The 19,674-nt window shown below is 40.3% G+C and overlaps 1 protein-coding gene across 8 annotated transcripts in view; it reads left to right on the top strand.

The window, feature by feature from the left end:
• The window catches only part of Cfap97 (cilia and flagella associated protein 97), a 41,924-nt gene extending 22,577 nt beyond the window's left edge, over positions 1-19,347 (top strand). For all 8 annotated transcript variants that reach the window (XM_076553364.1, XM_076553360.1, XM_006970883.4 and 5 more), the window contains 3 exons: positions 5,515-5,783; positions 15,525-15,675; positions 16,421-19,347. In XM_076553364.1, the coding sequence (XP_076409479.1) occupies positions 5,515-5,783; positions 15,525-15,675; positions 16,421-16,548 (548 nt within the window). In that variant the 3' untranslated portion in view covers positions 16,549-19,347. The remainder of the gene's footprint in view (positions 1-5,514; positions 5,784-15,524; positions 15,676-16,420) is intronic.
• The last annotated feature ends 327 nt before the right edge of the window (positions 19,348-19,674 follow it).

The raw sequence follows: 19,674 nt of genomic DNA, 5'->3' as shown, positions 1-19,674 counted from the left end.
TCAATGAGCTCCAGGTCTCAGCGATACATCCTGTCTCAAAAAACCAATGTGCACAGCCCCTAATAAATAAGACTCCAGAATGACCTTTAGCCTACACACACACACACACACACACACACACACACACACACACACACACACGCACGCACGCACGCACACATGCACATCTGCAGATGCATGAGCACATACATACCACACAGAGACAACTCTTGTGTGATTCCATTTATGTAAGGGTCCTAGTCAAAATCATGGAGACACAATTGTCATTTCCAGGGTTTAAGAAAAGGAGGACAGAGATTGGTGAGGTTTTTTGTTTGTTTAGTTGGCTTTTTTATGATTATAAGTTTTGGTTTCCAACATACATCGTTATGGAGAATGAATTGTATCATTGAACAGTGCATCTAAAAATAGGATGGTGAATTTTGGATTTTGTCTGTTTTGCTACAGTAAAAAGGGGAAAACACTAGTTCTTTGATAGTTTCTGTAATGCTAACTGTAGGTACTCTTTAAATACCAGTTATACTGGGAGAGAATAAATCAACAAAATCCGAAAAGGTATGTAGTAGTATTAGGAAGAACAAAAGTAGAAATTTAAAAAAGATGTGATGTCTGGTGTGTCTCCTTTATAAGGAGGAAATAGAAGCATGAGCCCTGTTAGTATAAAAATAGATTTCAAGTTATGAAAAGTGCTATGGGGACAAAGCGAGGTATTTTATATTACTACATAAGCCAAGTACACTGAAAAGGTATAGTACTGGTATAGTAATATATGTAACATTAGCAAATTATATGTGTGTATAATAAAAGCAAAACAGAACTGGATAATAAATTGATAAAGATCAAGCTACCAAGGAAGATTAAAAAATCAGACCAAATTACCAGAAAGTATTTTTTTAAGTGTTAACTGTACATGTGGGCAGCACTCATAGTCTCTCCTCACAAAGGATAATTAGACTTCTTACATGGTACTCGGGGCTCCCAGCAGAGTGTTCTAGAAAATAATACAGAAATCTCAGAGCCCTTTGCAACTTAGCTTTCAGAGTCACGTAGCATTTTCTTGTGCTTGTTTGATTCTTTTGGATACAGTCTTGGTATGAGATTTGACTGGCCTAAAACTTTCTATAGATCCAGGCTAGCCTTGAACTTGTAGTGATTCTCCTGTCTCTGCTGCCCAGTTGCTAGGATTATAGGCATACACCACTATTTCTTGTGTTGGTGGAAATGGTTATAAACTTCCCAAATTTAAAGTGGTGGGACTTAGACCATGTCTTTTTGTTTTTTGTTTAAGACAGGGTCTCATATAACGCAGGCTTTAGCCGAGGATGGCCTTGACTGACTGTCTTCGTACCTCTGCCTCCTGAGTGCTAGGAGTACACGCATATACTATCATGCCAAGTAGTATGTGATGCTAACCATGAAACTAGGGTTTCAGGCATGCTAGACAAGTATCCTTACCTTCTGAGATGTATCTTCAACCTAGAGCCTACCTGTTAATGGGATAAATGTCAATTATAAAAATAGCTTTAAAATCTCTTCGCTACTGTTTGTTTCTCCTGTATACAGAATGCATTCCTGTTTTCCAACGGTCCAGGTTCAGGCAGGGTTCCTCAGGTGTGTGGGGCTCGGTGAGAAAGCTCTTGAGTACTTTGAACCTCTTCTATTGGGGGAGATAAAGGAGGAGGAGTTGTTTATTCTACACCTGTAAATCCTGGGTCTTACATTTTCTCTATATTTTCTTTGAAAGCTGATCAATTCTTGGTTTTAGATCATATTTCTCTATCCTGTCTTACTATGGATAATGTAAATCATTGTGTTTTCAGTGTCCTGCTTGAAAATCTTAGCTGAAATCCACCAGCAGGGCAGGAATTTTTGCCATTTTCCTTGTCCCCATAACAGTGGTGCTAAACAGTCGGCCAGTTCATTCCATCAGGCTTCATCAACCTTTCATTTTTTAGATTTGTTTTATGTGTATGAGTTTTGCTTGCATGTGCAACATGTGCATGCAAATCTCAGAGGAGGCCAGAAGAGGATGGTGGAGCCCCTGAAACTGGAGTCCTTGTGAGCCTACAGAGCTGGTAACCAACTCTAATCCTCTGCAAAAGCAGCAAGTGCTCTGAACCACTGAGCCACCTGTCCAGCTCGCCCAGTTTTTTCCAGGCTCTTCCAGCTCTTACTGCCATCAGGTTCCAGACCTAGAGCCGTGAATTTTAGGTGTCACGGTAGTGTTCCATTTCCTTGTACTAAATTTTGTAGTAGTTACTATTGCTCTGATAAGTTATATAAAGCAGCGACCACAGCTGATTTCAGTGATAGGATGTAAGTTCCTGTATGTGGCTTCCTTTGACTGGTCTGTGGTCTCAAATACATATGGCATTCTCAAGTTACTATCAGGCATGTATACCTCCAGGCTCCAGGCACAAGTATTCCTGCAAACAAAAGGCAAGTGCATGTGTGCGCATGCATGCACGCACTCACATGTATGTACAGAGCCCCTAGCCTTGAAAGTCACATGTTGGGCCCAGGTCTCTCATCAGGGAGCTCACTACTTCCTGTAACTACACCTCCAGGGACTGTTGCACCTCTGCTGGACTTGATGGGCATCTGCATGCATTGGCAGATACACACAGACACATATGAATACATAAAAGTAAAATGGTCTTGGGGGCCGGAGAGAGGACTCAATGCCTAAGGGTACTGGCTGCTTTTTATGAGGACCTGGGTTTGATTCCTAGCACCTGGATGGCAGCTCACAGCCATCTGTGACTCCAGTTCCAGGGAATCTGACACCCTTTTCGAGCCTCCCAGGATACCAGGCATGAATGTAGTACACGGGCATACATGAAGGTGTAACACCCATACACATAAAATAAAATCTAAAAAATAAAAGTAAAATGAATCTTTAAAAATTTGTATCTAAAATAAATTAAAACTTGAGTCACATACCATTTTGACAGTACTCTGTTGGTCAGAGCTGTAAGAAGCCTACAGAAATTCAGAGGGGAACACCAAAGAATGTCACAGAATTTCTCATCTAACAAGTTTTTAATTATGAAAGCAAATAAATCTGTAAATTTAGATATTACTGTTGACTTTTAAAAAGAAATCTTTTTTTTTAATCAGCTGTATAAAGTAACTATACTGGGTTTTTCTATGGAGGTTATGGCTGTCTACAGAACAGATTTTTATTTTGTTATTTGGAGATGGGTTTATGTATTCCAGACTATCAGGGAACTCACTATGTACCTGAGAATGGCTTTGAACTACTGATTCTTCTGCCTCCACCTCCCAGTGCTAGAATCAGATTACACTACACCTGTGTACCCTCATTCCCACCCGGTTTTGTGAGAAGCCGGGAATCGGACCCCAAGCGTTGCTAGCAAGCGCTCCCCTCCCCTCCCACCCCCTGGGAGGGTTTTTTAAAGAACTAATGCTGTGGGAGTGGAGACAATGTTGCCTTTATGACATCTCCCCTGGTTGCATCACATACACATCTTAAAGTGTTCTCTGTTTCCAGTAGGGCCAGAGTAAAACTGGTACTCGGAAGGGGGTTTAAAGGATGCCAGAAATGGCTCTTTCTGGTTACGGGTTGAAATAGATGTCAAGAGTTCGTGTGGCATTGCTTCATGAAGGAAACTTCCAGAGAAAACAGTATTTGTAAATAAATGTTTAGGTAGTTGCAGCTATATAAATGTATCTATAGTCCTTAAAGTTTGTTAAAACTTGTTTTTAGATTTTATTTGAAAGAATGGGAGTATATATTTATGCCAGTTAGCATAGTCACTTTTTAAAATGTCATAGTAATACCTACTGTCAATGGTAAATAGCTATCTGTTTTGTTTGCTGTGTTCAGTGGAAGAGAGCTTAAATGCTGCCCTTTGGAGGCTGTTGCTTGATTGTTTAATGAGCTAAAGTGACATTAGGAAATGTAATTTAATTTCCTTTAGAATGAGCTTCTAAAGAATTTCATATATAGCTAAATCTAGAAACCTCTGTGGAGCCTGTCCTGGATCTCGCTCTGTGGACTAGGCTGGCCTTGATCTCACAGAGATCTGCCTGGCTCTGCCTCCCGAGTGCTGGGATTAAAGGCGTGTGCCACCACCGCCCAGCTTTTATGTGTATTTGTCATTTACTTGGTGTGGTTTTCAACTACCATTGATTAATTATCAACCATTAATTCCTTGATTTTTCTTGAGGAAGCTACTATGTATCTGTTTTGTTTGCTTGTTCCTATAATCTTCAGTAGTCTTTGGAGTCTGTGGTATAAACATAAGTAAAATTACTGCTTTGCTGCTCACTTGCCCAAATGATTGGGTTAAACTCTGTAAATGGGGCTTAAAAATACCTCTTCCCTTTACAGCACTATGTCTAACAGAACAAGATGATAAACTAGACATGTAAAAAGGAATAGCATGTAGTCAAATAGCAACAAGCACTACTTAAAAATACTGTTTTAAGGGCTGTGGAGATGACAAGTAGACATTGTCGGGCAATTGCTGCACAAGGCTGGAAACCTGAGTTCAGTCCCTGGAAAGTGGAAGGAGAGCCTGGTCCACAGGTTGGCTCTGTCCTCCATATGCACATGGCATGCACCCTGACAGATACGGCCATGCACACACAGAATAGTGGGGGTTAATCTTAAAAATACCACAAAACCAGAACTACACTTGTTAACCTGATCAAGTATATTACTACTTTAGAATATGCTCGAGTAGAAACATTCACCCAGTGGTTTTAGAAGCTTTGCACAAGTGGTAGTAATATTTATGCTTACTGAAAATTTTTGTAACAGTTTTTAAGTGTTGCTAAAAATTCTTTTCAGGCAGAGGACATAGCTCAGTAGTACCATGCTCACCTATAATGGACAAGACCCTGGGTTCAGTTCCCACCACCACCCCAACAAAAATCATTTTGTAATCATAGTGTGCAAATTTTTTTCTTGGCCTGAAATATCTTTAATATAATGTGTTCATTTTGGCTTATGCTTAATGTTTGGCATTCATAGCAGAAGTACTTTAACAGTATTAAAACCCATGGCTTTCGTGGTGTAATACTTCCAGATAAAGTTGTTAATTCTAGACCGGTCTGGATTTATTTTTGCCATTTCTTCCCTTAGTCATTGCCAAGAACGTCTGTTGTTACTGTTGAAACATGCCCTCCCATTAACAAAAAGTGTACCTAAATTATTTTATCAGTGCACTCAACCCAGAGGTTCCTAGAGTCCCTAGCTATTCAAACTGCTGTAGGAAAACAGTAGATGTGGCAGGAGTATGTTTTGTGAATTACCTGCCTAAGAACTAGTGTCACATACATACATACATGAATTCCCGTTTGCGGGAGCTTCTATGCCCAAAGGACCCAGGGACATAAAACTCTAAGCTGCATCCAGTCTTTTTCGTACACAGAGAAATCATTAGCTCATTTCATCCCTCTGTTAATTTAGTTGATATTTTTAAGAAATGTGTACCATTGTAGCTACTTGTTCAGCCACTTTCACTTTTCTGTTTCCTTCTGTAGCTTTTCTGCAATTAGATAAGAAGGGACCACAGAAACATCACTTTGATCAGCCTGCAGTAATGCCCAGGAAAAACTACTCCTTCACAAGAGAGGAGGTGAGGCAGATCGATCGGGAAAATCAGAGGCTTTTGAAGGAACTGTCAAGACAGGCTGAAAAACCAGGAAGTAAAAGTACAATCCCCGGAAGATCTATTGGCCATCCCCCTAAGTTATATCATAGTGCCCTCAACAGACAGAGGGAACAACAAAGGATTGAAAGAGAAAATTTGGTAAGTAACACATCTTTTAGTCATTAAAAAATTGCTTTTGTACTGACTTGTAAGTACAACTTACCGGAAATCCAAGTATAGCCAACTTTTCAAGTTTACTTACATAAATGTACATAGATAGATGTGGTATAAACTGTGGTAAGTTGTGAGTCTAGAAGTTAACCATGTCTGTTTCTTAGCTGGCCGAGTGTATATTAAGGGCTTATTAAAAGGAAATACTGCGGGAGGCAGAGGCAGGCAAATTTTTGTGAGCTCAAGGCCAGCCTGGTCTACAGTGAGTTCTAGGATAGTCAGGGCTATTACACAGAGAAACCCTGTCTCAAAAAACCAAAAGAAAAGAGAAAAAGAAAATACTGAAAGTTTCATAGTTCCTGATTAGGTTAGCTAAATCACTGTACAGTTTCAGGAAATGGTTCCTAGGGGCCAGATGTATTCTTCTGCAATGTATTCAGTCCCTAGCTAACTCAGCTTTACCTCATCGTAGCCTGGAAATTATGTAAAGATAGGTAATCTGGACTAGGTCAAATTTGGTCCTCAGCTTGAAATGAGTGCAACATTCGCAGCTATGAATTATATAGTTACTTTGATATTTTAAAGAATACATACATACAGAAAACCATTGAAAATTTCTCATTTAAACTATTATAGCATAGCATTTTCTTCAGTAAAATTCAACTCATAGTAATTGCTATATATTGAACTTACTGAACACTAGGCCTTGGTTTAAATATCCTCCACATATTAGCTTATTGAATCTTAACAAATTTTTGAGGTAGTCATTTTTTAAAAGTATCACAGACATGAAAAACCTAAAACCTAACTGGATTAAATAACTGCCCAAAGGGAATACCTGAGCCCAAACCTTAAACCTAGGTAGTCTCTTAAATAGAAATCATAAACTAAAATTAGACCTCTGTAAGTCTGTAAGTTAAAACTGAGATGAATGTAAAAAGCTGTTAAAATTAAGGCAGTTCCAAAATTGACCCTAATTATGCTTCATTACCAGTGTGCTTCTGTTTAAACCTCTGTGAACCTGGCCTGGTAACAGATTCTGTGTGCTTATTACTAGCACTATCCCCAAGATAGTCTTAAACACTTCAAAAGTTATCCCACACATGGCAAAGGGTAGGTACCAACAAAGTAACTGAAATGAGTTTTGTGTGTTATGAGCTAGCTGCACAGTATCTTTCTGCACATCATGTTAACGGTGTTTGATTCATATTTTGTGAAAATGTGGAATTACTAATGTTGTAGACATTAGTGTTTATTTTCTGTTTTCGAGTGTCCATTTGTCTCTGAAGCCTGTTTTAATTGACAGTTAAAGGCCTCTTTTTACAGATGTTCGGTCATTCACTCATGGAATGAGACGGTATGGCACGAGAGAAAGTGCGATACTGAGTAGGGCACAGGGAACTACCTCAGGTCAAGCCGGGAGCAGGTAGCAGAGCTCAGATTCAGGTTTAGGTTATCTATCTTGATTTCCCTCTGGGCCTTGGACCATTTTCTGTCTTTATGAATTTGGCAATTTTAGGTATTTTATATGAGTGGATACATGCAATATTTTTGTAGCCAGCTTATTTCATTTAATATGGTTTCAAAATTTATCCATATTGTAGCATGTATCAAAACTTAAAAAAATAAGATTGATTTTTTTTATGTGTCTCAGGAAGTTTTGCCTGTATGTATGTATGTATGTGCATCTCGTGCATGCCTGGTGCCCATGGAAATTAGAAGAGAGCATTGGATCCTGAAACTAGAGTTAGATGATTGTGAGCCGGTGTGAGGGTGCCAGGGAGCAAACCCAGGTCCTCTGCAAGAGCAGCTTTTAAAACTGAATAATAGTCCCTTGTAGGTATGTAGCATTCTGATTATTCCCTTTGCTGATGTAAGTATAGTTTCTGTATTCCCTGTTGTGGGTGATTCCATAGTGAGCACTGACATGAAACTGTCTATTCAAGTCTCTGCTCTCACTTTTTTAAGTGTTTATGGAGTTGCTGGACCATGTACTAGTAATTCTGTGTTTGGTTTCTTGTTTTGTTTTCATTTTGAGATAGGGTCTCAATGTATAACCCAAGCTGGCCTTAAACTCCCCATCCTCTGGATGCCTCCTTCCCAGTCCAGGCAATCAGTGCAGGTGTGTACTTCTGCTGTGTGTGCAGGCAATGCAGGTGTGTACTGCTGTGTGTACAGGCAATGCAGGTGTGTGCTTCTGTGTGTGCAGGCAATCAGTGCAGGTGTGTGCTTCTGTGTGTGCAGGCGATGCAGGTGTGTACTTCTGTGTGTACAGGCAATGCAGGTGTGTGCTTCTGTGTGTCCAGACAATCAGTGCAGGTGTGTGCTTCTGCTGTGTGTGCAGGAAATGCAGGTGTGTACTTCTGTGTGTGTGCAGGCAATGCAGGTGTGTACTGTGTGTGTGCAGGCAATGCAGGTGTGTGCTTCTGCTGTGTGTACAGGCAATGCAGGTGTGTACTGCTGTGTGTGCAGGCAGTGCAGGTGTGTACTTCTGTGTATGTGCAGGCAATGCAGGTGTGTACTGCTGTGTGTGCAGGCAGTGCAGGTGTGTACTTCTGTGTATGTGCAGGCAATGCAGGTGTGTACTGCTGTGTGTGCAGGCAATGCAGGTGTGTGCTTCTGTGTGTCCAGGCAATCAGTGCAGGTGTGTACTTCTGCTGTGTGTGCAGGCAATGCAGGTGTGTGCTTCTGTGTGTGCAGGCAATGCAGGTGTGTGTTTCTGCTGTGTGTGCAGGCAATCAGTGCAGGTGTGTGCTTCTGATGTGTGTGCAGGCAATGCAGGTGTGCTGGGATTAAAGGCATGTGCCACCACCACCCAGCTTAGCACTCTTAAAATAGTACCTTGCTGTCAGAAATGCAGCCTTTCCCTTTATTTGAGCCTTCTTGTAACCCACAGTAGTGAGATTTTGCACTTTTCTTCACACTTATATTTTTGTGCTATTATATATAGTTATCATGTTTCCTAACTGGTTACTTCTGTTATTTGTTTTCATATTTATTTTATAACCAAACCCTTATTTTTCTGTTTACACATACACACACACACACACACACACACACCCCACATGCATCAATAGTTATTTCTTTGGCTGGTATAAGGACAAACAAAGTCCATTGATTTATAGACTATCATAAATAGACTATTTATAAATCTATCTCCTGATTTGTCCTGTCACTGATAATAAAGAAAAATCAGGTGGTTAATAGGCATGACTACTAAAACATTTATGTTCCAATATTTATATTAACTTGTTGACACTTCAGAAGCTGTGTGGTCTTAAATCAAGAGTGTAAAGTACTGTGCAGAGAAGGTGTAAAGACTATAACATGGAGTCCTAGAGTGAAAAGCAAATGGTTAATATGGCCTATTAAATTTCAAGATCCTTAGTATCTCTTTCACTGGGCAGATATTAGCATTCCTTTCATTAACTATTATATCCAGATAAATATCGATGGAGTATAGATGATACTCAAGTGTTGTTACATGTCCTGTCCCCAGCAACAGTAAAGAAAGGAGGAGGGGGGCTGAAGAGATGGCTCAGAGGTTAAGAGCACTGACTGCTCTTCTAGAGGTCCAGAGGTCCTGAGTTCAATTCCCAGCACCCACATGGTGGCTCACAACCATCTGCAATAAGATCTGGCGCCCTCTTCTGTATACATAATAAATAAATAAATCTTTGCCGGGCGGTGGTGGCGCACGCCTTTAATCCCAGCACTCGGGAGGCAGAGGCAGGCAGATCTCTATGAGTTTGAGGGCAGCCTGGGCTACCAAGTGAGTTCCAGGAAAGGCGCAAAGCTACATAGAGAAATCCTGTCTCGAAAAACAAATCAAAAAAAAAAAAAAAAAAGAAAGAAAGGAGGAGGGGCCGGGCGGTGGTGGCGCACGCCTTCAATCCCAGCACTCGGGAGGCAGAGGCAGGCGGATCTCTGTGAGTTCGAGGCCAGCCTGGGCTACCAAGTGAGCTCCAGGAAAGGCGCAAAGCTACACAGAGAAACCCTGTCTCGAAAAACCAAAAAAAAAAAAAAAAAAAAAAAAAAGAAAGGAGGAGGGATAGAAAGAGGAGAGAGGATGCACATGTGACTGGTAAGGTGCAGTTTTGTTCAGCAGAGGGGGTACTTGCTTCATAGGACTCTAACACCAAGACTATTTCCAGAACAGTGACCAAGTTTACAAGTCATGAATTTTGAAATGTTCTTGTTAAATGATGGATGGATGGGTGGATATCATTTGAACATGATCTGTATCCTTTTTCCTCAGAAAAACAAAAATAGTCTTAGCAGAAGAGTTAGCTGAGTAAGGATACTTACTTACATACTGTTTAGCTGTAATGTCTAGTGAGATTAGTTCATTTTTCCAATTGTATGTCAGGAAAAAAAGGCAGAAGCATACTTGAAACAGTATTAGGGATAAAATAAGGTCTCCCCAAATATTCAGGAAAAGAGTCTACAACTTAAGTGAAATTAATTTACTGGGGTTTTTTATTTTGCTTTTTAAGAGGAGAGAGAGGGGGGGGAGGGGGAGGGGGGAGGGGGGAGGGGAGGGGAGGGGGAGGGGAGGGGAGGGGGAGGGGAGGGGAGGGGAGGGGAGGAGAAGAGAAGAGGAGAAGAGAAGAGAAGAGAGAGAGAGAGAGAGAGAGAGAGAGAGAGAGAGAGAGAGAGAGGAGAGAGGAGAAGAGAGAGTGTGTGTAAGGGTTTTATCTGAAAAGTACAGATAAGTAGATAATAAAGTAAACATAAATTTTCTACTTCCAAGTTCCCCTATCCATATATTATTTTTAAAGCTACAGTAATGTATCATAAACTTAGAAGTTTCAGATCTTAAGAACATCCAGTGAAAACTATGCATCTGCTGGTTGACCGGAACCTTGCACTAAACTCTGGAATAACTTATAATTCACTGTTCTCCTCTTCCTGTGCTTATCCTTCCATAGCAGACAGAAGCTGACTGTAACCCACAGGACATGGGAGAGGCCTTGTCTCCGTTTCCCTGGCTTTTGGACACTTGCTACGTTTTATTGACCTTTCAGAGTCCTTGCTTCACCACTTTCAAAACAATAAACTATTCTCTCCATCTGCAGGGATGGTTAATATTCATTCATTGTTTGTATCAAAAGGAGGCAGCATTAACTTTTCCAAGAATACTTCCTGGAAAGTATTTAAAGGAAATATATAGACAGACATAAAGCAGAAGTATCACCTGACATCACTACTGTATATTAGGTATCTAGAACTTTCTTAGCTTGCATACCTGAAACCTGGTAGACAGTGGAATAGACTATAATTTTCACACACAACATACACAAATGGTAACTGAGATGATACGTTGACTAGTATAACTGTGTTCATTTTATAATGTATAAGAAAACAACGTTCTTTGCCTTAAATAGACATAATTTTAAAAATACAACTTTACTCCAAAAAAGTTTTGGAGAAATTATTTTAAAATTCATTCTTGGAGTCTGATTTGAATGGCATTTCTATGGTTTTATAAACTATAATTTGGAATTTAAAGAATCATTCCTGTCATTATGATCTATTAAACAGTAGTAATGTCTTTCATTTTCTATAAGCAGTAGAAAAAGGTAAAATACTGCTGATTGTCATCTAATTCATAACCTAGCCTGAAGATGACATGTTGTATGTCAGACAATTGGAAAACAATACAAAGCAGTGTTAATGCTAACAAAATCCTTACTGCATGAGATTTCAAGCAGTGTATGAGTACTATTATGGGTACTATATGTTATCTCATTTTTTTTTCTGATTCTAACATGCCTACCAAATAATCTGGCTAAGAAACAGTCAGTGCCTACACGACAGTGTAAGCCCCCAGACTCATATTAGCAAGTAATTGTTAGCATGTGATTATATAGAGAGTACGTAATGATTAAATTAGGATAAGCAGAGCTTCTGTCTCTTTAAAGATGTTTCTCTGTCTTCTGGTCCTCCAAACTCTCTTCCGGTTCTTTTAAAGCACTCAGCTTTTGTAACTGATAGTCCTCCCACAGTGATAGAGAACACTTAAATGTGTCCCTCCTACTTAGGGTATTTGGTACCCAGCAACAGTCTCCCTGCTACTTCCCCTCCCCCACCCTGTTAGACTTGTTACAGTGTTCTGCTATCATCTTTAAAGTTCCCTGTGGTTTGGAAAGCTGCTTGGAATGTTCTTATTTCCCTAAGTTTCTGCATAAGTGACCTATCCATCAGAGTACAGAATGAGTTGTGGTTTTGTAGGGGTTTTTTAACCTTACTGAAAAATTATTTTAAATTTTAATATTCATCATTATTTTTATAGTGTTTTACCTCTGGTAAGTAAGCACTGAAGTTGTCTTAAGATTTAAAGAAGAAAGGTGTGCACCCAACTAGATAAATAGATTTATGAAATCGGGAGTTTTATAAACATTTCTATTTTTTGGTGCATGGTCTAATGCATCTCCAGCTGTCCTGGCTTCAGGTTCTTTTGCATGCTAACCTTAGAGGTCAGAAACACTTGGCCCTGCTCCAGAGGACCCAGGCTCAGCCCCTGACCAACGTTGTCCTCATACTAGGAAAAAAGAAACACACACACACACACACACACACACACACACGCACGCACGCACGCACGCACGCACATGCACGCACGCACACACACACGCAATTTTAGCAGATGAACTGAAAATGTCAAGATTTCTATGGTGTACAGTTTAATGAGTAGTTATTAGGATAATCAGAAAAGTCAACAAATGTATCTGCCCAGTAAAATGCACTGAAATCTAATACCTGGGAATTTGTTGTGCAAGATTGTCATTTTAGGAAAGTCCGCAGCTCTATTGTACAGCTCCTCCATCTACAAACCAAGATGGTTTGTTATTTTAGAAAAAGTTTAGAAACCATGTTCAGAGGGAACAGTCAGAGCCTAACTGAGCTCAAGAACTAGTTCTAGCTGGTGAGACTTCACTGGGGAGGGACTGCTTCTCCAGCCTTTGAGGGGAAAGGACAGGCCTGTCTCCCTGGCTGGCAGCTGGGGAGCACGAGTTCTGTCCGCCTCCTGTGGTTCCCCTCAGCTCTCTGTCACCACGCTTGGGTTCCCCACTACTCTAAGGTGCCTCTTCTGTCGACACTGCTTCCCCTGAGTAGTTTGCTCAGTGCCTTACCTTTTCTGCCTTCTTCAGAATGGCTCAGAGATGCTGACGATGCTGGCGATAGAAGCCTCAATCAGAGGCAAGAGGGGAGACTGATGGGGGCAGAACACTAAGCTGAGAAAGGGTTTGGAGATGGGTGTTACTGATGGTTCCCAACAGTGAAGCTCTAAGAGGCTACAGAATGAGTTCTGTGCTTAAATTGGTAAATGTATGTTCTGCACAAGAAGAGAAAATGATTGTGTGAAGGGAACTTGTCCTTTACACTCGGGAGGCTGGTTGTGAGTCTTAGTGCATATGGGCATACTCTTCTTCAGATAAAAATCAGCTTGCACCAGAGAAGGTCGTGGTTTTGTTTGTTTGTTTGTTTGTTTTGTTTCCAGAGCTGAGGACTGAACCCAGGGCCTTGGGCTTGCTAGGCAAGCGCTCTGCCACTGAGCTAAATCCCCAACCCCGAAGGTCGTGTTTAAAGAAAATAGTAAAACAGAACCATGGATCAATCCCCAAGGCTTCTTCTTTCATGTTCCTTTCTCAAAGATCTCTGAACATCCAAAGCTTTTGTTTTGAGTTAAGAAGGAATGAGTGGGGCCGGAGGATGGCTTGTTAAGAGCACTTCGTGCCCCTGCAGAGGACCCAGGTTCTGTTCCTAGCACCCACATGGGGGCTCACCACTGCCTGCCACTTCAGTTCCAAGGGATCCAACACCATCTTCTGGCCTCTTTGGGCACCAGTAAATACATGGCATACACATATACTCCAGGCACACACATCTACATATAAAATAAAGAAATACTTTAAAAATACAATTAGGAATTTTCATATTAGCCTTAATCATATTAAAGAAAGTGCCGTCTTAATGGCAACTGTGCTGCTTTGACCTGTTGATCTGTGTATCCTCAAAAGGCTTTGTGTTCTGTAGTAACTAACTGTTGTTTGACTTCTTAACAGCTAGAACACTTCTCTTCCATGGTAGACTTTACTCAGAATCTTAAATACATAAGGGAAAAGGTACAGAAAACAATTGGGCGGTAGAAATTGAGTGTGTGGGGCTTGAGATCAGTGCTCACATAGCCTTTCCTCGGTGTTCTGTGTGAAGCGTGGCTGCAGTCAACACTTCTGCTCTCTACAATATATAGGTAGAACCTGTCATAACTTTGATAATTGGTGACCTCAAAGGTTCTACTTGGGATGTTAGCATTCTGTCTCCTATTTATGACAATACAAGGAAATCAGTTTATTGTATGTCAACTTGCAGTCCCTTTCTAAATACTGTAAGCTGGCATGTCTGTCAAGGGTGTACACAAGCCACCTTTGGCTGCTGTGAGAGTATCTGAGATTAACAGTTAGGAGAGGAAAGGGTTACTTTGGCTCAAGGATTCAGTTCGTGGGTGATCGCACCATTGCTTTTGGCTTGTGGCAAGGTGGAGACATAATGGTAGAAGGGCATGGTGGAGGGAAGTCGCTTATCTCGTGACAGTCAGGAAGTGGAGAGAGACAGAAGAGGAGGCTGGGGACAAGATAGTGCTTTCTTAGAGCGTGCACCTAGCAGCCGGCTTGCTCATGTAGGCCCAGTCTTCAGTTCCCACTGCTCTCTAGTAGTCCTCTCAATGTTAGCTCATCAGTGGATGAGGTCAGATGAGGTTGAGGAGACAGCGGAGCCCAGCGCTGTTCAAGAGCACCACCAGCTAGGGACCAAGCCTCTTAGGGAAACACCTGACATTCAAGCTATAGATGCTGTTTAATCAGAGTGGTGTGGTTAGTGTATGGGTTAGGGAAAACCTCTTGAGGTTTTCTGAAAGTGTATTTCTGATTTTGAATTGGTTTATTTCTTGAGATTGTAATCACATCATTTCCCCTTCCCTTTCTGACCTTCAAACCCATCCATATAAAGCAAATGAGCCCTCCTCACTCTTTTTCAAAGTATGACCCCTTGTTTCTTTACTGTTTTACACGCGCGCACACACACACGCGCACACACACAAGTATTTATATATGTATTTCTAAATCCAGCCTACGCAGCCTGTGTAATGTTCCTCGTATGTATGGTATGTTATCGGGCTGACCATTTGGTATTAATTAACCATTGGGTGTGCTCTTCCCTGAGTATGACTATTTCTCCCACTCTTAGCATTGTTTAGTTGCCTGCAGTTTTTGTGTAGGGTGAGGCCTCAAGGGCTTTTCCCTGAGATGTATTGATTGTTGTTCTTGTTCAGCTCATGGTAGTGAGACTTTATGTGTGTAACTCCCTGATCTTCTGACTGTCTTTCCAACCCCTCGTTGGCAATGTTCCCTGAGCTTTGTTCTGTAACTGTATGCATTAGGACTGGGCTCCACAACTCTGCATTATGATTGGTTGTGGTTTTCTGTAATGTCTTTTCTGTTATAAAGAGAAGTTTCCTCGATGAAGAGAGATTACACTTATCTGTGGGTATAAGGACAAATGTCTAGGGTGGGTGTACGTTCTTCTTCAACGCAAGTAAGGACATTTTCTGGCATGCATGTGGTGACTTCACACTGTTTTTCCTTAGTGAATTTCAAGTTGTAGAGTATCTGACTTTTTATAAATTATTGGTATTTATGTCGTGTTAACTTTCATATTTTTATGAAGGCTTTATTGAAACGGCTTGAAGCTGTGAAGCCAACAGTTGGCATGAAACGCTCCGAGCAGCTGATGGACTATCATCGAAATATGGGTTATCTCAACCCTTCACCGTCCATTAGACGAGTGAGATCTACCCTTGGCCATTATAGCCCACTGAGTAAGAATATAAAAAGCTATTTCCTATTTGTTTGTTGAGTCGTTTATCTCTCTTTAAAATAACAAGCATAATTTATGTTCTTACGATAGAAATTGAAAATGCTAACTTTGGGATGCATTTTATTTTTCACTACCATGTTATATTTCACTTAACTTAAGGCTTCATATGCAGATTATAATGGTAGCATAAAAGATAAAACCAAAAGATAAAATGAGTGAAAATAGCAGTATTTTCTTAGACACTGGAAGAGAGTCTTTTAATTCAATGTGTGTTTTTAAAGAATAAATTAACAGATAGGCTACTTGAATGTGGCTGAGACATTCTCTCTAGCCAGTTAGAGACAATTGCTAATACCCTGTAACCATTTTATGTGTCTTTTTTTTCCCTCACTAGATAACTAAGACAAACAAACTACAGAATTACTGTGTAATTCTTTTTAATGTTTGACATGTGATCAGTTACAGACTTAACCAGCTGTATACCCTAGCGATATAGGAATTTAGTGCCAGGGGATACAAAATATAGAGAGTCAGACACATTCCTTTATAGAAGTTGTAGCTTTTAAGCTCCACGAGGAATGCTAAAGTTCAGATCTATTGAGAATCATTTTATTAGAGTATTAGACATATCTGTGATGAAGAAGGAAACCAGCCTGGACTTAAAATTAGGACAGGGAGTTTCTCAAATGATGGCTTATGTACTTGGCTCAGATACTTGAGATTGTTTTATCTTTGTGTATCTTCAGGAGGAGCTTCCAGGACATCCAGTGCGACCAGTGCTCTCAGCTGTAAGACTGATCGATCAGTGTTGGACACATCCAGTGGCTTTTTGCTAAGACCAAAACCCCCAAATGTTCGTACTGCTTGGTTGTAAACACTTTTTTATGGTATACATTGTTCTTCCTATTTTTAACAATGTATTTTTATGTATTACTGTAACTCTTTGTAAACATCTGTAATACTTTTTTTCAACAATTTATACAGCAATGAGTATAATTTATTGTTATTCAATGCAAAATTGTTATCCAAACACACTTTGATGTAAAATCAGTGTTTCATATGGTGGCATATTTATAGGAGCGATATGTGTATTTAATAGAGAAAGGTGTTATGCATGAATGTTTTCTCTATAGAACTTCACTTGTGATGCTGACAAAACAGTGGTGGTGATAATCCATGTTGACCCAAGACACTCCTCTGTGTTCTTACTCTATTGACTTCGGTTATTGTAAGCGGGAACAGAGGCGCCTCATGCTTAGGTTGCTTTAGAATGTCTGTACCGTGAGCCATCACTTGATTATGTGAGTGTTACACTCCTTATGAGATTTGTTTTCATGGACAAGGTGATTTCAGTTTGATGAGGAGAGTGAGCAGCTTGTACCGGCACATGATTTACCAAAGGTACTTCCCTGTGAGAGTTTGATTATCCACTCCAAACCATTTCACACTGAATATTAGGGGTTCACTTGAGGAGCTCCTGTTTTGTGTTTTTATGCAGTCAGGTAAAAAATACTCAAGGATTCTGAGGAAAGAGATGGCTTTAGCAGCCTACTGTCTTGTGACTAGTTTGTATCTAGATCATTTGCATCAGAAACAAAAGCAAATATTTGTTGGATCAGTGAGCAATATTCCCAGCTTGAAGAGCCAAGAAGCAGACCCCAGGGCATGTTAGGGCAGTGTTTGAAATGATACTGTTCATGTGTGTGCAGTCACTGTGTGTTTATTGTATTAATAGAAGGCCTCGACAGAATAAGGAAGAAATGCTTCAGAGAAACCAGTTATAAACAGGAAAGAAACTAATCACACATTGGTTAAAGCTACTGCCTTCAATATTAGTGAGTTGTCTTGGTTTGGTTTGGCGGAGTCCTTGAAGCCCCATTTTGAGCAGTCTCACATGGGAAGAAAGGCCTGTTTGGAACTGTCCTGAGGAATTACTAGTGGCACAGGACACATAGGTACAGTGTAGTTGACTGTGAACACCAGAGTAGTTTTCTGTCAACCAGTAGGCTGTTACTTTATGGAACCAAGTGTGATAGTTCATGTTCATAAGTTTTTCATTACTCGTCTCATTAGTGTGCCTTTAGGACATATAAATAAGTTCAGTGACACATTTGTCTTAAAATAGGGATTTTCTCCACCACTGTGAGCTCTGTCTGATGGTGTAGCATGTGTACCACACCTGCTTCACCTTCATTAGCAGGAAGGCTGACTGCACTTTACCAAATGCGAGGTCACACTGTTGGTATTGGTTGAATAGATTGTGTTTTAGATCAAGCAGCAAAGGTTGGGAATAATGAGGCTAAAAAGACTGCTGAGCACATGCACCACGTACGCATTCCCATATACACACATACATGCAGTAGATGTACACACACCATGTACGCATTCCCATATACACACATACATGCAATAAATGTACACACACCACACACATCTACAGATACACAGTGGATGGAAACACAACGTGATGAGGGTTTCTCTGCTGCTTTCTGGGGGCTGGAACATTCTCTGAAGATCTGTTTCTTTGTTCTAGTGAACAAGATTTTATACCTGCTTTATATAACCTTCAGCTGTATAAACAATGGGTTTATTTTTGTCCTAGTTTTTTAGCACTGCACTTCTAAAGTTTGTGTAACAACAAAATGCAGCATTTTGGCATTTACCCAATAGTGAGTCAATCACTTTTTAAAACAGATTTTTGAGGGAAAAAAACGTATAAAACCTTTTATGTTCACAGTGGCATTAGCCTATGAGTACATTTTCTTTGGTCTCTCTAAGTTTCATAGATAAAGCTATACTTTGATTTTTAAATGCTAATTTATGCCTTAATTTTTACTATTTGAATGAAATTTAAGTATTACTGATAACAGGGATTCAACTCCAAGTAAAGGGCATCCATCTTTTAATACGATTTGCAATGTTGTTGTTGTTATAGGTGCATATACAGGATGACTATAAGTAGATGGGTAGGACTTACAGACTTAGAATTCACTGATGTAAGGTTAGGAGTCAGGAGGCATTTGCAGTGGAGGTGTCATGAATACATGCATCCTTCAACTTTACCAACATCATAAACACGTGAGGGTTAGCGCGGCCCTACAGTTGGCTCCCTTGTCCTTGCTGCACATACTCTGAAGATTCCCATCTGGAGCTAGGAAGCGTGCTGGTCTGTGGCTGGTGGCCAGAGTGTACCGAGAACTGTTTTCATCTCTGTCAGATGTTATTATCTCCTTTTCCAGTAGGATTTTGTAAAAGATTTCAAACCATTAAACTTATTTCTTAAGGAATAGCTGCACCTCTTTCTCCCCCAGTTTTTCCAGTCTCCATTAAAACCTGCTCTTAACAGCTATTCCAGTTAGCACTTGGTGGTTTGCTTGTAAAATACCGTCATGCAGCTGTCTTCAACCCTAGTCTCAAAAATGGGATTGCACAGCTTTGAAAGGCAATTGTGATAGGTCTGCTTCTCGCCTCCAGATCGACGCAGCAACTCCAGAGTGTTAAGGTTAACGTACAGCTAAAGATGAAACTTTACCTTAGTTAGCAATCAAAAACTGTATCACTTTAAATGCCAAAGTCTTAATGTAAATAACTGTGTACCATCAGAGAGAATGTGCTACTGCTAATGTCTGAGTTGCTTATTTTCATGAATAAAGATTAGCAAGAAACTTTAAAATGTTCTAGTTTGTCTTACTTTAGGCATGAAGAACTAGCATGGCCTAGTGAAGAAAGAAAGAAAAGATTTAAAGAGAACCAAGTTTTGCCAGGTGGTTGGTGGCGCACACCTTTAATACCAGCACTCGGGAGCCGGAGGCAGGTGGATCTCTGTGAGTTTGAGGCCAACCTGGTCTCCAAAGCGAGTTCCAGGAAAGGCACAAAGCTACACAGAGAAACCCTGTCTCAAAAAACCAAAAAAAAAAAAAAAAAAAAAAAAAAGAGAGAGAGAGAAACAAGTTTTGATTCTATATTTTGTTCATATTTTTAGAATTAGAATAAAACTTTC

The sequence above is a fragment of the Peromyscus maniculatus genome, chromosome 17, assembly GCF_049852395.1.
Source record: "Peromyscus maniculatus bairdii isolate BWxNUB_F1_BW_parent chromosome 17, HU_Pman_BW_mat_3.1, whole genome shotgun sequence".
Lineage (NCBI taxonomy): Eukaryota > Metazoa > Chordata > Mammalia > Rodentia > Cricetidae > Peromyscus > Peromyscus maniculatus.
The sequence above is the reverse complement of the archived record's forward strand: the minus strand, read 5'-3'. Positions and strand labels throughout refer to the sequence as shown.